Below are 14,608 nucleotides of genomic sequence, written 5' to 3'. Positions count from 1 at the left end.
TGCTACGGATGCGTGAACGACGGCTCAACTGTCCAATCACAGACTTCTTGTAAATCACTCCTACTCCTCTAATTGGCTAGTAAGAGTAGGCAGGAGATAAAGTGGAATAAGGATTAAAGGGGTGGTATAATGCCCCTTTCACAAGATGTAAAATATGTATTTGATGTCCCCAGAGTGTGGTATGTGAAGTTTTAGCTCAAAATACCCCACTGATATTTTTATATAGCATGTTAAAATTGTCTCTTTTTGAGGGTGAGCAAAAAAGTCAAAAACTTTTAGCCTTTTATGTTCAAACTGAAGTCAGATGATGAGTCAATGATGGAGAGACTCAAGAAGAGACATGTAGAATGCAACAGGACCTTTCTGAATGGTTAGTTGACGAATTTATGTAGCTGATGTGTAGTTGTCTTCTAGTCATTGATTAGCATATTATGTGTTTATAATCTATAAATCGTGTTCTGGGGGCGGGTTTATGTATATTCTAGGGTTGGTGATGTCACTAACCCGGGAGAAATGTCGTGTAGTCCCTACCAGCCGTTTGTTGTAGTCCTTAAAAAGCAATTTCTTTAAAAGCAAATATCTCAATTTGCTTTGAACTTTGAGTGTCGTAACTTTTGGCAGATGTTGTTTATGCTCAAACAGCAACATTACACACTAACTAAAGTTAGAAAAGTGAAATCATAATCGACCAAAATGAACGCTGGGACGTAATGAAATAATGAAACTGGGGCATAATGTTGACTATAAAATAATGCCGCGTTCCAGGCAACCTGTAACCCGTGTTTTTCCAACCTTATACCCGTGAAAGTGCACTGGAACGGCAGTAAAACCCGTAACTTCCCACCCGTGAACTCGTACTAGATCGATGTACTCCCAGTTACGAGTTGGAAAAACACGGGTTACAGGTTGCCTGGAACGCGGCATAAGCCACATACATGTTAATAGTAATAATAATATCAATAATAAGAAGAAAGGGGATGGAGGAGCTGGGGGCGGGATTTGGGTTGTAAAAACTTGCGCGAAAAAAATTCTAAATATATTTACTATTACTATTGTTGTTATATTTTAGTTCATATTTTACTGGTATTTAGTAGTACGACTGGTAGCAGCAGAAGACTATTACTGTTAAGGTAAAAGCTTATAAACATAAATTTTAGTACATATTCATGATATGTACTGATAGGCTATATATATATTTATTATATATTATATTTATATGTATATTATATAATATATTTATTATATAATATGTATATAATATATATATATTTACCTTAACAGTTATATATATATATTAATGTATGTACAGTATGCATGTAAGCCAGCTAGTACCAAGGTTCGAGGCCACACAGAGCGGGGTGAGTAGGACCTGAGGGGTTACATTGGTGCCATGACCCAGATGGGGGTGATGTTTAGGGTGGTGAGTGTAACAGAAGTCAGTTAGTAAGAGCTGTACATAAACCTCACTCCCCTTCCCCTGATCTTAAGAGGTGCTCTAGAGACTGCAATCTTAAGCCTCCTTGTTAGAGTGTCCGACTCCCACACCGGAGACCGGCGTTTGAGGCCCGCACAGAGCGGAGTGAGTAGGACCTAAAGGGTTACATATGTGTATATATATATATATATATGTGTGTGTGTGTGTATACAGTATATACACACTTTTTAGGCTTTGTAGACTTTGCCCTGCCCATTCATTCATTGACTCTACATTCAAGCATAGCGACAGGATCATTCATATTATTTACAGTACAGTTTAGTTTCTGGGATTCCTGAGCAGGTTGGCCCGCATGTAAAGTTGACAAACCTGTTTAAAAAAACTCGTCTGGCAGTATCACACACTCAGTCCTGAGCTATAATTTCAGCTGCATACAGTTCACAGTGTCGCTTCTACTTTGCATACAATATCACAGGAAAACAGAACTAGAAGAGAGAAATCGAGGATCCTGGTGCCAGATGCCATTTCGAAGGTACCGAGATAAGCAAGTTTAAACAGGAACGCGTCTTTCAAACCAGGATGGGTGCCATTAAGTCTAAACAGTTTAAAAAGTCTCCTCAGGTTCTCTTCATGGGTCTCGATTCAGCTGGAAAATCCACTTTGTTGTACAGACAGCAGCGGGGAGTGGTGATGGACACCTCTCCTACCGTGGGCTTTAATGTCGCAACTGTAGAGTTGGACAAGAAGACCTCACTGACCGTGTGGGATGTTGGGGGACAGGGAACTATGAGGCCCAATTGGAGATACTACCTGGAGGGATGTAAAGTGCTGGTGTTTGTGGTGGACAGCAGTGATCGTACCAGGATGGAAGAAGCCAAAAAAGCCCTGAAGAAGATTCTGAGTGATGAGCATTTGAAAGGAGTTCCCCTGATGGTGCTGGCCAACAAAAAAGATCTGCCAAACTCTATGACTATTAGAGAGGTGTCTACATTGCTGGAACTGGATAGATACACAGATCGGGTTTGGGAGATCCAAGCTTGCAGCGCCATGAAGGGACTGGGTCTCCAACAAGCCTTTCTCTCTATAGCTAAACTACTATAAAGCGTAAGGAAGGTACTCTCACTATCTAGGGAATACAAAGAATGCAGTTCAAACTTATTTAGTACCTTGACAGTCTCCTTTTATTTAATTGAAACCTCAGAACGCAAAGTGAAGAGGTTTGATCATGGTACTATCATATTAAAACTACACAAAGAATGGAAAGGTGGAAAGATGACTGATTTAACAAATGTACTTGTTCACGGTTTTTGTATATCCTGTAAATGTTATGTTTTTTTACTTGTCTTCATGTTCTGCACTGCATTTATCTATCTATCTATATATATATGTGTGTGTGTGTGTGTAATTTAATGCCCTGTTCCTTTGTCTCCTGTAGTGCAGATTGTCAACAAAAGTGATTTTGATGTCAATCCTGTGATCCTGTACATAATTTTGAAATAATTAAAACTTGAGCGCAATTCAAAGAAACGAGGTGCTTTTTAAATGCAATTTCATTCTAAAAAGGGGAACCCTTTACAAAAATGTCCAATTAGTGAACATTAATTAATGCATTAACTAACGAACTACAATAAGCACTGTATTTGTTACAGTATTTTTTTAAACTTTTGTTTACACTAGTTAATAAAAATGAAACATTGTTAGTTCATGCCAACTCAATTAAATATTAACAGGTACAACATTTGATTTTATTAATGTAATTAGTAAATGTTTAACATTAAATCAGATTAATAAATGTTAGGCATGTTAACTGATGTGGTTAACTAATTCTAACAAATGGAACTTTATTGTACACTATTATCTATAAAAGAATGAAATTATTCATTATTATTTACACATGAAGCTGTAGTGAAATTGCAATGCCTAAATTGTGTAGCAAGTTAGTATCTGAAATTACAATGATGAAGTAATTCCTTAAACTTATTTCTTGTCAGACCTGCATTTGACTGACTATGACCGAAATACAGCAGGAAAATAATTATGCTGTCACAACTTGGAAGCAAACAAGTGTGATGAAACAAACTGACATAACTTTTTATAGTCATTTGGAATAAATTTGTGGTTTTTGTGGTACGGTGTAAAAGAGCTACTAGCGACATAAGGGATTCAGTGTTAGGTGTCAAAGGCAGGAATGTAGATAGTACAAGGAAAAGTATGTTGCTATGAGTCAGTAGTTTGTGTGAGCTTCCTTTGTGTCTTTACCACTGCAATTATGCAAAGATAACGAACGTTCCTCTGTGTACCCAATAAATGTCTATAATACTTCAACTGCATCACACCCAGTCTATACATCTCATTCTATTGAGTTTAAGAGGCTGATTATAACTGCAATAATAGATATAGCTGCAACATTATCCAGGGCCAAGCACAAGGAACACAGTAGGTCATGTCAACATGGCTGGGAGCATCAGACAAACAATGAGCAATTAAAGACATTTTAAGATGATTTTAGGCAAAATTGCTAAAAAATAAGACAGTCACTAATAATTTGATTTAATGTTTATCACTTATCACAAAATTGATGCGTTGTGGACAGAGTGAGGTGACAATGTCACATGCAAAGTTTGGTGTCAACATGCCAAAGCTTTGCAGAGATATCATATAGCCTAAGAGTAGTTTTAGCATCATGCCATCAACTTTGTCGATGCGGTAAACAAAAACGGTTTTGTCTATCGACATGAAATCCATAACTTTTTCACAGTCTGAAGATTATCTGACTCGAATTTGGTGAAAATCGGACAAATGGTCTAGGAGGAGTTCGGAAAAGTAAGTTTTTAAAGAAAATCAAAATGGTGGACAGGAAGTTTGGCTGACAATGGCAAGATTGACTATGTTCTCAGCATGACCCAAGGGATCCATTCAGACCAGTTTCATACCAATAATAGAATTTATTCAAAGGTTATTATCCTTTTTGGAAATTTCATTGTATCTTTTGACCACAAGGTGCCGCTGGCCAGAAACCTTTTGAGTACTGTCAATGGTATGGTCCCGATGACACATACCGAGTTTCGTAACGATCAGGCGGGTAATCCATCGACCAGAAGTTGAAGCCGGCCGCGTGCCGCCATCTTGTAGCAGAACTTCACTTGCATTAGCATTCCATTGACTCCCATTCATTTTGGCGTCACTTTGACAGCGAATAACTTTACATCTGAGGCGTTTAAAGACTCCATTTGTCCATTATTTATTTCTAAAGAAACACGACAATGTATAAAGGGCTCCATTACCTTCTATGTTACATTATGGCCCCGTAGAAACAGTTTTTGTAAAAATAGGCTAACGATTGCGTCATAACCACTCGACTCTCTGTCGCACAGTAGAGAAATTACCGTACAGACAGGAGGAGAAGCTCGCAGGCAATCGGGGGGACGTCAAGGGAGAAGCCCATAGATACATTTTAAAATAAATACAATACACAATAATTAATCAGAATACTTACTCCTGCTCACTCACGCCAAATAACTCTTTGCTCAAGCTCGCCGTCTCTGCAAGATTAACGTTGGCAGTTTGCACGCACAGCTACTAGAAGATTTACATCTGTCAGACAGGTTGCCCCCGGTGACTGGTCCTAGTATAGGTCATAAACCCCGCCTCCCCACGTTATTTAACGGCACGTGAGACCAACTAAACAATTAAATTACACTTCAAATAATGATCTTTTTTCCAAAGATGGTTTCTGTCATTTCCTGTAGTTTTTATCACGCCGATGTAAGTTCAAGTGTTTGTTTTTAAAATAAGTTTGTTTTTAGTTAGTTATTTGATGCGGTGGGGTGACTTCAAGATTGACAGCTGTGATTGACAGGTTCTCTGAGCGAAGTAGTCACTGAAGCACCAACAGACTTTTTTTCGGGATCTTCGGAGGACTGAGGAGATAGGAGCTTTAAATTTAACATCTAAATTTCTATAATTAATTGAAAAAAAGTGCAGGAGCATGTGCTTGCGATTGATTCTGCGAGAGTGAGGGTGGAGCCTTGATTTCGCGGCTTTACTTCCTGCTCACTATTGCACAGATCTGGTCCCGAGATCGCTACTGCGCAGACTCAGGTCCCAAGATGTCAGCGCCATATCGGGACACAGGCGGCTTCACTTCTCACCAATGGAAGAGAGCGAAGGGGCGCTGTCCATCCTTTTTTACAGTCTATGGTTGTCATAACACACCAAGTTTGGTCAGAATAAGCCACGTCATGTTCATTTTTCTGGGCACTTCGCCGAATTTGTTCGCGCCCTATTCAAGAACGGTTTGACAAATCAACTTGAATTCCATAACTTTTTGTTGGCATTGTCTGAAGATGATCTGGATAAATTCGTAAAAAGCAATGGCCTTGGAGGAAGAAAAGTAGGCTTTTCGGAAAATTCAAAATGATGGAAAAAATTTCATGATGGAAAATTACGTCATGGGTGCAATCGAATCGTCTTGAGATTCCAAATTTGCTATGATGACAGTTCAGACTGTCCTCTATCTGTGTGCCAAATTTCATAACTTTCTCACAATCGTTTGTATGGGCTGCCATAGACTTCCAGAGCAGAAGAAAAGGAAGAAGAATAAGATTACATTAAAGATTACAAAAGGTGCCTAGCGTATGCCTTGGCCCCTAATAATTAAATGGTTAATTACTAATTATCAGGCTTGCTCTGATTTTATCTGTTCTTCTTTGGATACTGATGCATTCTTCTTAAATCCCTCCATGACTGCCAGAGGAGGAGTCCAGGCACCAGCACCCAGATCCCATTGAAGAACACCAGGTAGACCCACAGGTACAGCCAGTTGCTGGTGTTCAGGTTAGGGCTTCCGATTATCCAATCCGGACAGAAGGTCATCCAGCCCCCGTACAACTCACACACACACAGCGTGATCTGAACAAAGTGCCTGGTTCAAAAAGAAAAATTACATATATATTTATACTGTACAGTACTTTTGCACAGTACTGTGCAAAAGTCTTAGGCATGTTAATATCCCCACCCCAAAAATGTCCCCAAAAATGTTTTTTAAGTCAGTTATTTATATCTTTTGCTGTAGTGTGTCAGTAGGAAATATCAGTTTACATTTCCAAACATTCTTTTTGCCATTAATTGTAATAATCCAGTGAGATTTGTGTATGCACAAGGAGTCTGACAACAGCCAGGATGATCTGATCTCACCATCATCGAGTCCGTCTGTGATTACATGAAGAAACAGAAGAAACTGAGACAGACTAAATCCAGAAGAACTGCGGGAACGTCTCCGAGACGCTTGAAGAAACCTTCCTGCAAAGCTACAGTACTGTGAAAAGTACTGGCACTTGTGTTAAAATGCTGTAAAGTGAGAATGCTTTCAAAAATAAAATCACAAATTGAATTTATTTATTATTTAACTTCTATTAACTAATTCAAATCAATATATGGTGTAACGACCCTTTGCGTTTAAAATGGCTTTTGTCCAGGTACACTTGCGCATAGTTTTTCAGGTAGCTTTGCAGGAAGGTTTCTTCAAGCATCTCGGAGACGTTCCCGCAGTTCTTCTGGATTTAGTCTGTCTCAGTTTCTTCTGTTTCTTCATGTAATCACAGACGGACTCGATGATGGTGAGATCAGATCATCCCGGCTGTTGTCAGACTCCTTGTGCATACAGAAATCTCACTGGATTATTACAATTAATGGCAAAAAGAATGTTTGGAAATGTAAACTGATATTTCCTACTGACACACTACAGCAAAAGATATAAATAACTGACTTAAAACCATTTTTGGGGACATTTTTGGGGCGGGGATATTAACATGCCTAAGACTTTTGCACAGTACTGTATGTATATATATATATATATATATATAAATAATGGATATTTTGAGTTTAAAGTAGGTTATTAATTTAAGACAAAACATTGCACGATCACAATTAGGTAAATTCTTATTTAGACTTAATGGATCTCACATGGATTGGATTTACATTAAAACAAATGACAGTACTGTACTTACCTATAGTGTTTGTCTTTAATGATGGCATAGACCAGAAGCAGGGCCAAAGAACCATCTAAAATCACTGTCAGAAGTTCTAGAGATACTATTGTCGGGTCTGAGTATAACCAGCGCTCGTCTGCCTTGCCATATTCTTTCCCTGTTGAGTATTTAAAAGGGTTATTAGTTCATCCAAAAATGAAAATTCTGTCAGTAATTACCCTCATGTTGTTATGAAGGAGTGAGCCAGCTCTCAGACTTCATCAAAAAATCTTAATTTGTGTTTCGAAGATGAACGAAAGTCTTACGGGGTTGGAACAACATGAAAGTGAATAATTACTGACAGAATTTTCATTTTTCGGTGAACTATCCCTTAAACAGTAACATGCATTACATTCATAAGACAATGCAAAGTTGAAGTAAAATTTCCATGGTTAAACTACATTCAAGAAACATAAATGGCCTCAGGAAGTAACACATTCTGAAACTATTTGACAGTAAAAACATTTAATTACCTGAGAATGGCAACATATCTTAATTTTTAACCTAGTTATAAAATTATTTAAAGGAATAGAGCAATTAAAAATGCAATTTACTGTCTGTTTCAATAGTTAACAAGACACGAACTATTGCTTAGTCTTGAAACAAAGCACAAAAGTAGTAGACTAATTATGGTGCCTTTTTGTCCTTTTAGAGTACATCTTTAGTGTGGGGTGGGGAATGATACCAGTGCGAGTACATGATAACTATCTAACTGAAGGCAGAACTACTTCTTAAAGTAAAGTCAAATTAGTTTCACAATTTCTGAATTGATTCATTTTATAGAATCTCTTATGTTCAGTCAGTGAATGAATGGACTTTGAACATTGCACTAATGTTGCTAAACAATACAAACACCACTAGATGTCGTCGTACTATATTCGTCTAAAATCAAATTCTTCTTCTTCCACCTGACTAAACCCAAGTCAACGGCTCTACACCTGAGCAAGCCGTTTAATCAGCGCCAATCACCTGTTATTTTCCTTTAGTCGAGGAGTGTCGCAACACAGCATACTCACATAGTTCTGCCAACAGATTGTCAGAAGTTGCTACATTTCCAACAAGTGACATGTAGACGAAGGGTCCCTCCTGCACGGTGAAACACACAAGGTATGGCAGGTAGACAGGCAGGTATAACGAAAGCGTTCTTGTATGCACCTTTATACTTACCAGAGTAAAATGAACTATTGCGTCGTAAAATAACCACACGAGGACCCACCGATCAACAGCTGAACATTTATTCCCCCATTTTTGCGCGAAAGCAAACCCGACAGCAAATTGAGCCACACACGCGAGTAGAGAATAAACCGTTACTTTAGTGAAAAGTACGGGTTCTGCCATTATATACACTTGGCTTGACTATAATACAGTAAGACTCGGTGCACGTGTGGATAAGTTCCCAGAGTGGTTGAATGACATCTCCAGACTCCGCCCATCTGCAGCCATTGGCTCGAGCAGAACTCTCTCCACTTCATTCCGTCCACGTCACCGAACAGAACATGTTTTGGCGCCAATTTATCATGTTTTATTTCACCGAGTAATCTTTTCACCATTACTTATTAATTATATTCAACGCCATAATATATATATATGTAGCCACCAATTGTACAAATATTTGTAAAATATTCCACTTAAAACAGCTGGAACCGCATGAAAATGTCAATAAACAAAGTCATGGCGTCAGTTTGTAGGCCAACGCAGAAATGTAATTTGCCATGAATGCCATTTGGAATACCACAGGGACACATTGTCAACTTATGATTAAAATGACACATTTTGTTCTACAATTTAAATATACATTTTTAAACCAACTTAAAAAAAATAAAAAATTAAATGTAGGTTGGGAGCAAGTTGCTCTTTAAGGACCACAACGCTTGTCTGATCCATCATGGATATAAACTATCATACTTGTAATTGTAATTCTTAAATAGCAATATGTTAGAAACTTACATATTTAACATCACCAATGTAATAATTTACCCTATAATGGATTTCCGCAGGTGACTGGTGCGATTCTCATTTAGCACTAATCTCTCCCTTAAAACTCTCACGATAAATAACACTGAGCTATTGCACATTAGAAAGAGAGAAAGCGAATCGTGAATAGAAAGACAAATTAAATGCACAGAACAGGGACAAGGAGGAAAGGTAGCTAACGGGTAAAAGAGAAGAGACACAAAAGCATCAAAAGGTCAATCATAAGAGAGCAATAAAAAGGATGGCTAACAGCAAGTTTATTTTGGTTAGGTTCATTGATACATAAGCACGTCCTGAGGGAGTGATGAGTGAAAGATGTGTTGCCATAGAAAGGTGGGTTATGTTGGGGTTATGTTGAAGGGGTTTAGAATTGTGATCCATATGAAAAGAATGAAAAGGGAGCAGAATGCAAGTTAGGGGATCAATTACAAGTCAGCCAGCAGACTAGAGGAGAATTTAATTAGAGTTATACTCTACTCCAGAGAACATCTCATCGTAAAGTCCAGAGATAGGCAGATATAACACCCAAAAGACCCCATATTATAAGCAGCTCCAATGCAACGTGGTAGGCATTATGAACCTTTTTTAGTTGCTTTGAAATGAAAAACAAAAGGCACAATGAATTTCAACTCATTCTTTATCTTTAATATGCACAAGAGTTGAAAAAAAAATACTGATGAGCCACCTTAAAGAGAAATTCAGTTCTAAAATTTATAAAAACATACAAACAATCAGAGGCCAAAATGCGCAATCTGTCGCTTTTTTTAGATTAATTTTTTTCTTCAGCAAGTAAAAATCTTGCAACAAGCAATAAGCTTGTATCCATTTCTGATACAAGACAAAACTTCTTTAAAGTGGCTCGTTTTCTAGTTGTCTAGATAAGTCCATGAATTTCAAACCAGTTTTTTTTTCTTTTTGTTCAACAATAAATGGCTAATTCAAAAATCATCAGGGCTGCCTTTAGCTTCCTTACTGTCTTTTCAGCAGTTTGCGGCCCAAACACAACTACTTTAGTCCAACGGCAATGTTTCCCCATACATCCCTTTACAAGTTAATGCACAGGGAAAAAGAACAAAAAAAAAAAAGTCCAGTCACAACAGTAAGAAAGCCCATATTCCAAATAATGGCAATCATTTGCCATTACAAAACAAAAAGTTAAAACAAAAAAACAAACAAAGATACCCCTAATGGCTGTAAATCAATAATCACAAAGTTATTATTGTTCTGTAGCGTCTCCCAACAACGTCTAGTGGACCTAAGTGTGGTAGCTTCTCATTATATACCTAAACAAGAAATATCATTTTATTTTTAGTTGGTACGATTAGGTTTTGTAGCAAGTGAAATAAGATTAAAAACCAACTTAAAAAAAAAAAAAAAAAAAAAAGACCCACAATGTCATGGATCTCCTTTTCCCATTGCTTGTATAGTCAAAATTAAGCGAACATCGCTCTCTACTTACATTAAGCAATAAAACGGGAACAACCCAAAAGTGTGCGCGTAAGACTGGAAAAACTGCAAAAGCGGAAGCTCCACTGATCAAAACAAAAAAAGAATTCACAATCCAATCACTGTTGCAAAGTTTCTTGTGGTTTTGAGTGCTGAAATGTACTGATTTAGTGAAAATATCCTCCAACCGGTTACAATTGGGCTTGTCCCAAAGAACTTATTACTATGGTTACAGACAGGAAGTAGAGAAGATGAATTCAGGAAATAAAGAGCGCTGCCAGAGCACTCTTGTTGAGCAGAAAGACCTGTTAAGGTGATCTCAATGAACTTCCAAAGGTTGGGGCGGCCCTTTAAAAGTCCTGGCCAAATTGACCCGACTGATGATCATCTCAAATAGGATCCTCCTTTGACACATCCGACAGTCCAATTGCAAACCAAAAAGATCGGCACAATGAATGTCCACTACACTATCGCTGCAGAACTTGATAACTCAAAATGAGGGTGCTTGACCATCTCAGATGAGATTTTCTCCATTTAAGTTTGTGTGATCTGCTGACATAATTTTTTTTCTTCATTATCTTCAGTGTTTTTTTGTTTGTTTTTTTAAATATCCATAATTTCAGGATGAAGAAAATGCAAGAATTTGTGGTGATAATTTAAGTTCTGTTTGCACACCACATATTTAGAGACACTCCCTTCCCCCATTTGAATTATATTCCATGGAATAACCCATTATAGGCTAGGTCACAGATTCAGATGAATTAGGGAGGGGGGGTCCAAATGGCTTAACACAGTAGAGGCTGGACGTCTGTCTGAGACTCGAAGATCATCACCAGAAATGCAATGTTTTGAGGGAAGGAATTTCTTGGAAACAAAAGAAAAATCCCTGCTTTTCTATTTCAGGAACATCTCTTTCTTTCATCTTCCTTGGCTGATATGATGGCTGGTACAACAACAGAAGTTCCTATTATTGTTCATGCTCACCTATGTGTGTGAGTGAGTGAAAGAAAGAGCAAAATATATATCTTTTTTTTTTTTCTTTTCTTTTTTTTTTGGCAACTGCAGTATAATCTTGTTCTTGTACTTTTTCTCTTCTATGTCTTGAAGTTGTTGAGATCCATCCATGTTTTGAGTGGCGTTGAGACAGGTACTCAGAACCTTCAGTGCTATTTTCTTCTGTGTGAGCGAGTGTCATTTGAGCGTGGTGATTGGTTTGTTTTTCTGGTTAGTGAGTGGTTGGTAGATGATGGGTCAGTAGGTGGCAGGGGTTGAGGAGCAGCTGGGAAACCCACCGTTCCTGAGTTCGAAGCTCTGGTTGTCTAGAACTTGAACTCCTTGGTTTGTAGGTTGGAGGCTGGATCGAAATTAAATGTGCCTCCCTGGGTGGCCTCAGGAATCAAGCTGGGGTCCTCATCAATCTACAAGCAGAGCCAAAAAGAATTAAGGCCAGTTTATACCAAGGACAATAACTATAATGATAACTACATCTGTAAAGTTGCAATAGTCGCTCTAATTCTATGAAAATAGGGAAGTCCAAACCCGATAACCACAAGAGGAAAGAAATCGCTTTCAGAATGATTTTTTTCCCAGCTGATGAATCAAAATCCACTCGACATTAATGAGCTCAAGCATTTAAACTGGCAGACGACAAAACTGCAGTCCATGCTTAGAATAAACTGCAAGTCATTGTCAAGCACTATACAGAGACATGCCAAGAAACAAGACTCACATCGTCTCCTGAAAAGTACTGATCGATGATTTCAAATGCAAGTTTATAGATGTCCTCATTTTCATGCTGCTGTAGGTTCTCGATTTTTTCCAATCCTGAAAGTCAGAAGCAAAACTATTACTGATCATCTTTTTTTTTTTTCTACAAAATAAGTAAAAACATCAGTGAATGTACAGGTGTGATCATTTCAGACTACTGGTCATCTTTTAGAATACAACCAGTCGAAACATGAAGGAACCATGACAACCCATTTCTACACTGCATGCATTACCTCCGCACTCTTCAATGATCTCAGCAATTGTGCTGGCTTCCTCCCCAGCCATGATGAGGATGTTTTTCAGTCCATCAAGAACCACCTGGACCACCTGAGAGTCTTTCACTGACAGCAGGTTGCAGAAGGGCGGGATCACGTTTTGTTGCACTAAGTACTCCACCTGCCGATTACAGCAAAATAACCAATGAAATGAAGGGAAAGTGGCTCTGAATCCCAAGATTCATTGCAAATGGTTCACACCTGATCTTTTCTTCCACTTATTGTCAAGTTGCTGATGGCCCATGCAGCTTCCTTCTGTGTTCCAAAATCACCCTGTTTGGAAAAACCAAGATACATGTATTAGACTTCAAATTCAAGGTAAATCACTGTTTAGTTAGGGGAGTGTCTAAACTGGACTCTTCCAAGAATCAAGATTCAGGCTTTAACTTTTACTTCAGATGCCGTACAGCAGATTATTAAAAGTAAAATAATCATAGTATTACTAGGTTTTAAAATTTTCTGAAAAAAGTAGGAGAGGTTCATGTCAATTATAAGGTGTTTTGAGTGGTTGCTTATTGGCCCAAGTCAAAGACCCAATCCCAAGTCTTTAGGATATTGTACTGCCTAGATATTGCTTGGATTTAAAAGATCATTTTAACTTGAAAAATAAAATTTTAGGCCTTCAAAGAAACAGCATTATGACATAAAATTAATCAGAAATACTCTGCAGTGTTAAGATATTTAATTTGTACATCATTTGTAATAAAAATAAAATAGGAAAATGCAAAATAGTAGCATTTTTACATGTGGTCTCAGACTTTTGGATTCACAGTATAAATCCTATGGCAGAATTGCAAATCTGAAGCAAGGTGGTGTTAATGCTAAAATGAAACTGCAAAAGTGGATGTATAGCAGGCTACGCAGATAAAGTCTTACCTTGGCAAGCTGGTGAATGATCATGGGTATGAGACCAGCATCTATTACAGCCTGCACCTGCTGCTGGTTACCTGCTGTTATATTGGACAGGAACCACACTGCCTCCTGCAGGGAAGAACAGACACATCACAGATGTACTCTAAAGATGCGCCACAGCGCTTACACTGGGAATGGGGAGATTTCTGGAGTCATTTAGGCAATCAAGCAAGTAAGTGACTGGGTTTCACCATTACATTTCACACAAATGGGATCCGATGGGCTGTGTGTGTTTGTCTCACCTTGTTGATCTTCTCTTTGGGGTGTGTGAGCAGGTTGGGAAAGTGAGAGAGGACGTCACAGTTGAGCACCACCTGAGTCTGCTCATCCGTCCCGGTTACAATGTTCCCCACCGCTCTCAGCGCTGCGGTCTGAGCAGAGGATACACAAACACTATCAGAAACCGGATTCGGGTTTCAGCGGAAACTAGAAAAATCTGCATTATTTTTTTACCTGAACTTTGACCTCTTGGTGGCTGAGCAGTGGGACAAGGAAGGGGACGACACCTGAGTCTATTACCATCTGAATCTGCTCATTACCTCCATCTGTCAGATACGACAGAGCCCACACAGTGTCTACCAGAATCTAGAGAAAGAAAAAGATTTTAGTATTCTAAATTCAGTCTCAGTCAAGACTCGGTTTCTATCATTTACTACACAGCTCTCAGATTGGTCAGTTGTTGTACTGAGATGTCAAATTGACTATTTTTCTTTCTTTTTGAATACATTAACAAAATATTGATTTTAGTTTAAATGTATATTTATTTGATA

At 38.2% G+C, this 14,608-nt stretch overlaps 3 protein-coding genes and 1 long non-coding RNA gene across 5 annotated transcripts in view; 2 read left to right on the top strand and 2 right to left on the bottom strand.

The window, feature by feature from the left end:
* Nucleotides 1–8: 8 nt before the first annotated feature.
* ebpl (EBP like) lies at nucleotides 9–10,068 on the bottom strand. 2 transcript variants are annotated; one of them, XM_079861913.1, is made up of 5 exons: nucleotides 8,632–10,068; nucleotides 8,481–8,550; nucleotides 7,444–7,582; nucleotides 6,108–6,359; nucleotides 9–76 (listed from the first exon to the last, which is right to left on the bottom strand). In XM_079861913.1, the coding sequence occupies exons 1-4, from the start codon at nucleotides 8,800–8,802 to the stop codon at nucleotides 6,131–6,133; spliced, it is 609 nt and encodes a 202-aa protein (XP_079718039.1). In that variant the 5' UTR covers nucleotides 8,803–10,068; the 3' UTR covers nucleotides 9–76; nucleotides 6,108–6,130. The 2 variants fall into 2 exon arrangements, with proteins under 2 accessions (XP_079718039.1, XP_079718038.1); XM_079861912.1 differs by lacking the exon at nucleotides 9–76 and having other exon boundaries at nucleotides 3,973–6,359.
* arl11 (ADP-ribosylation factor-like 11) lies at nucleotides 1,955–3,763 on the top strand. The gene has a single exon (XM_079861929.1). The coding sequence runs from the start codon at nucleotides 2,015–2,017 to the stop codon at nucleotides 2,534–2,536; it is 522 nt and encodes a 173-aa protein (XP_079718055.1). The 5' UTR covers nucleotides 1,955–2,014; the 3' UTR covers nucleotides 2,537–3,763.
* kpna3 (karyopherin alpha 3 (importin alpha 4)) overlaps nucleotides 10,058–14,608 on the bottom strand; it is a 22,847-nt gene continuing 18,296 nt past the window's right edge. Inside the window, exons 11-17 of the mRNA XM_079861903.1 lie at nucleotides 14,292–14,423; nucleotides 14,081–14,209; nucleotides 13,803–13,907; nucleotides 13,128–13,199; nucleotides 12,885–13,047; nucleotides 12,614–12,708; nucleotides 10,058–12,302 (exon numbers count right to left, since the gene is read on the bottom strand). Of these exons, the coding sequence (XP_079718029.1) occupies nucleotides 12,204–12,302; nucleotides 12,614–12,708; nucleotides 12,885–13,047; nucleotides 13,128–13,199; nucleotides 13,803–13,907; nucleotides 14,081–14,209; nucleotides 14,292–14,423 (795 nt within the window). The 3' untranslated portion in view covers nucleotides 10,058–12,203. The remainder of the gene's footprint in view (nucleotides 12,303–12,613; nucleotides 12,709–12,884; nucleotides 13,048–13,127; nucleotides 13,200–13,802; nucleotides 13,908–14,080; nucleotides 14,210–14,291; nucleotides 14,424–14,608) is intronic.
* Nucleotides 14,558–14,608, top strand: part of LOC307152940 — a 3,727-nt gene continuing 3,676 nt past the window's right edge. The window contains exon 1 of the long non-coding RNA XR_013820092.1: nucleotides 14,558–14,608. This exon is cut by the window's right edge and continues 71 nt beyond it. This is a non-coding gene — a long non-coding RNA (uncharacterized lncRNA).

This window comes from Squalius cephalus (genome assembly GCF_949319135.1).
Source record: "Squalius cephalus genome assembly, chromosome: 2".
Lineage (NCBI taxonomy): Eukaryota > Metazoa > Chordata > Actinopteri > Cypriniformes > Leuciscidae > Squalius > Squalius cephalus.
The sequence above is the reverse complement of the archived record's forward strand: the minus strand, read 5'-3'. Positions and strand labels throughout refer to the sequence as shown.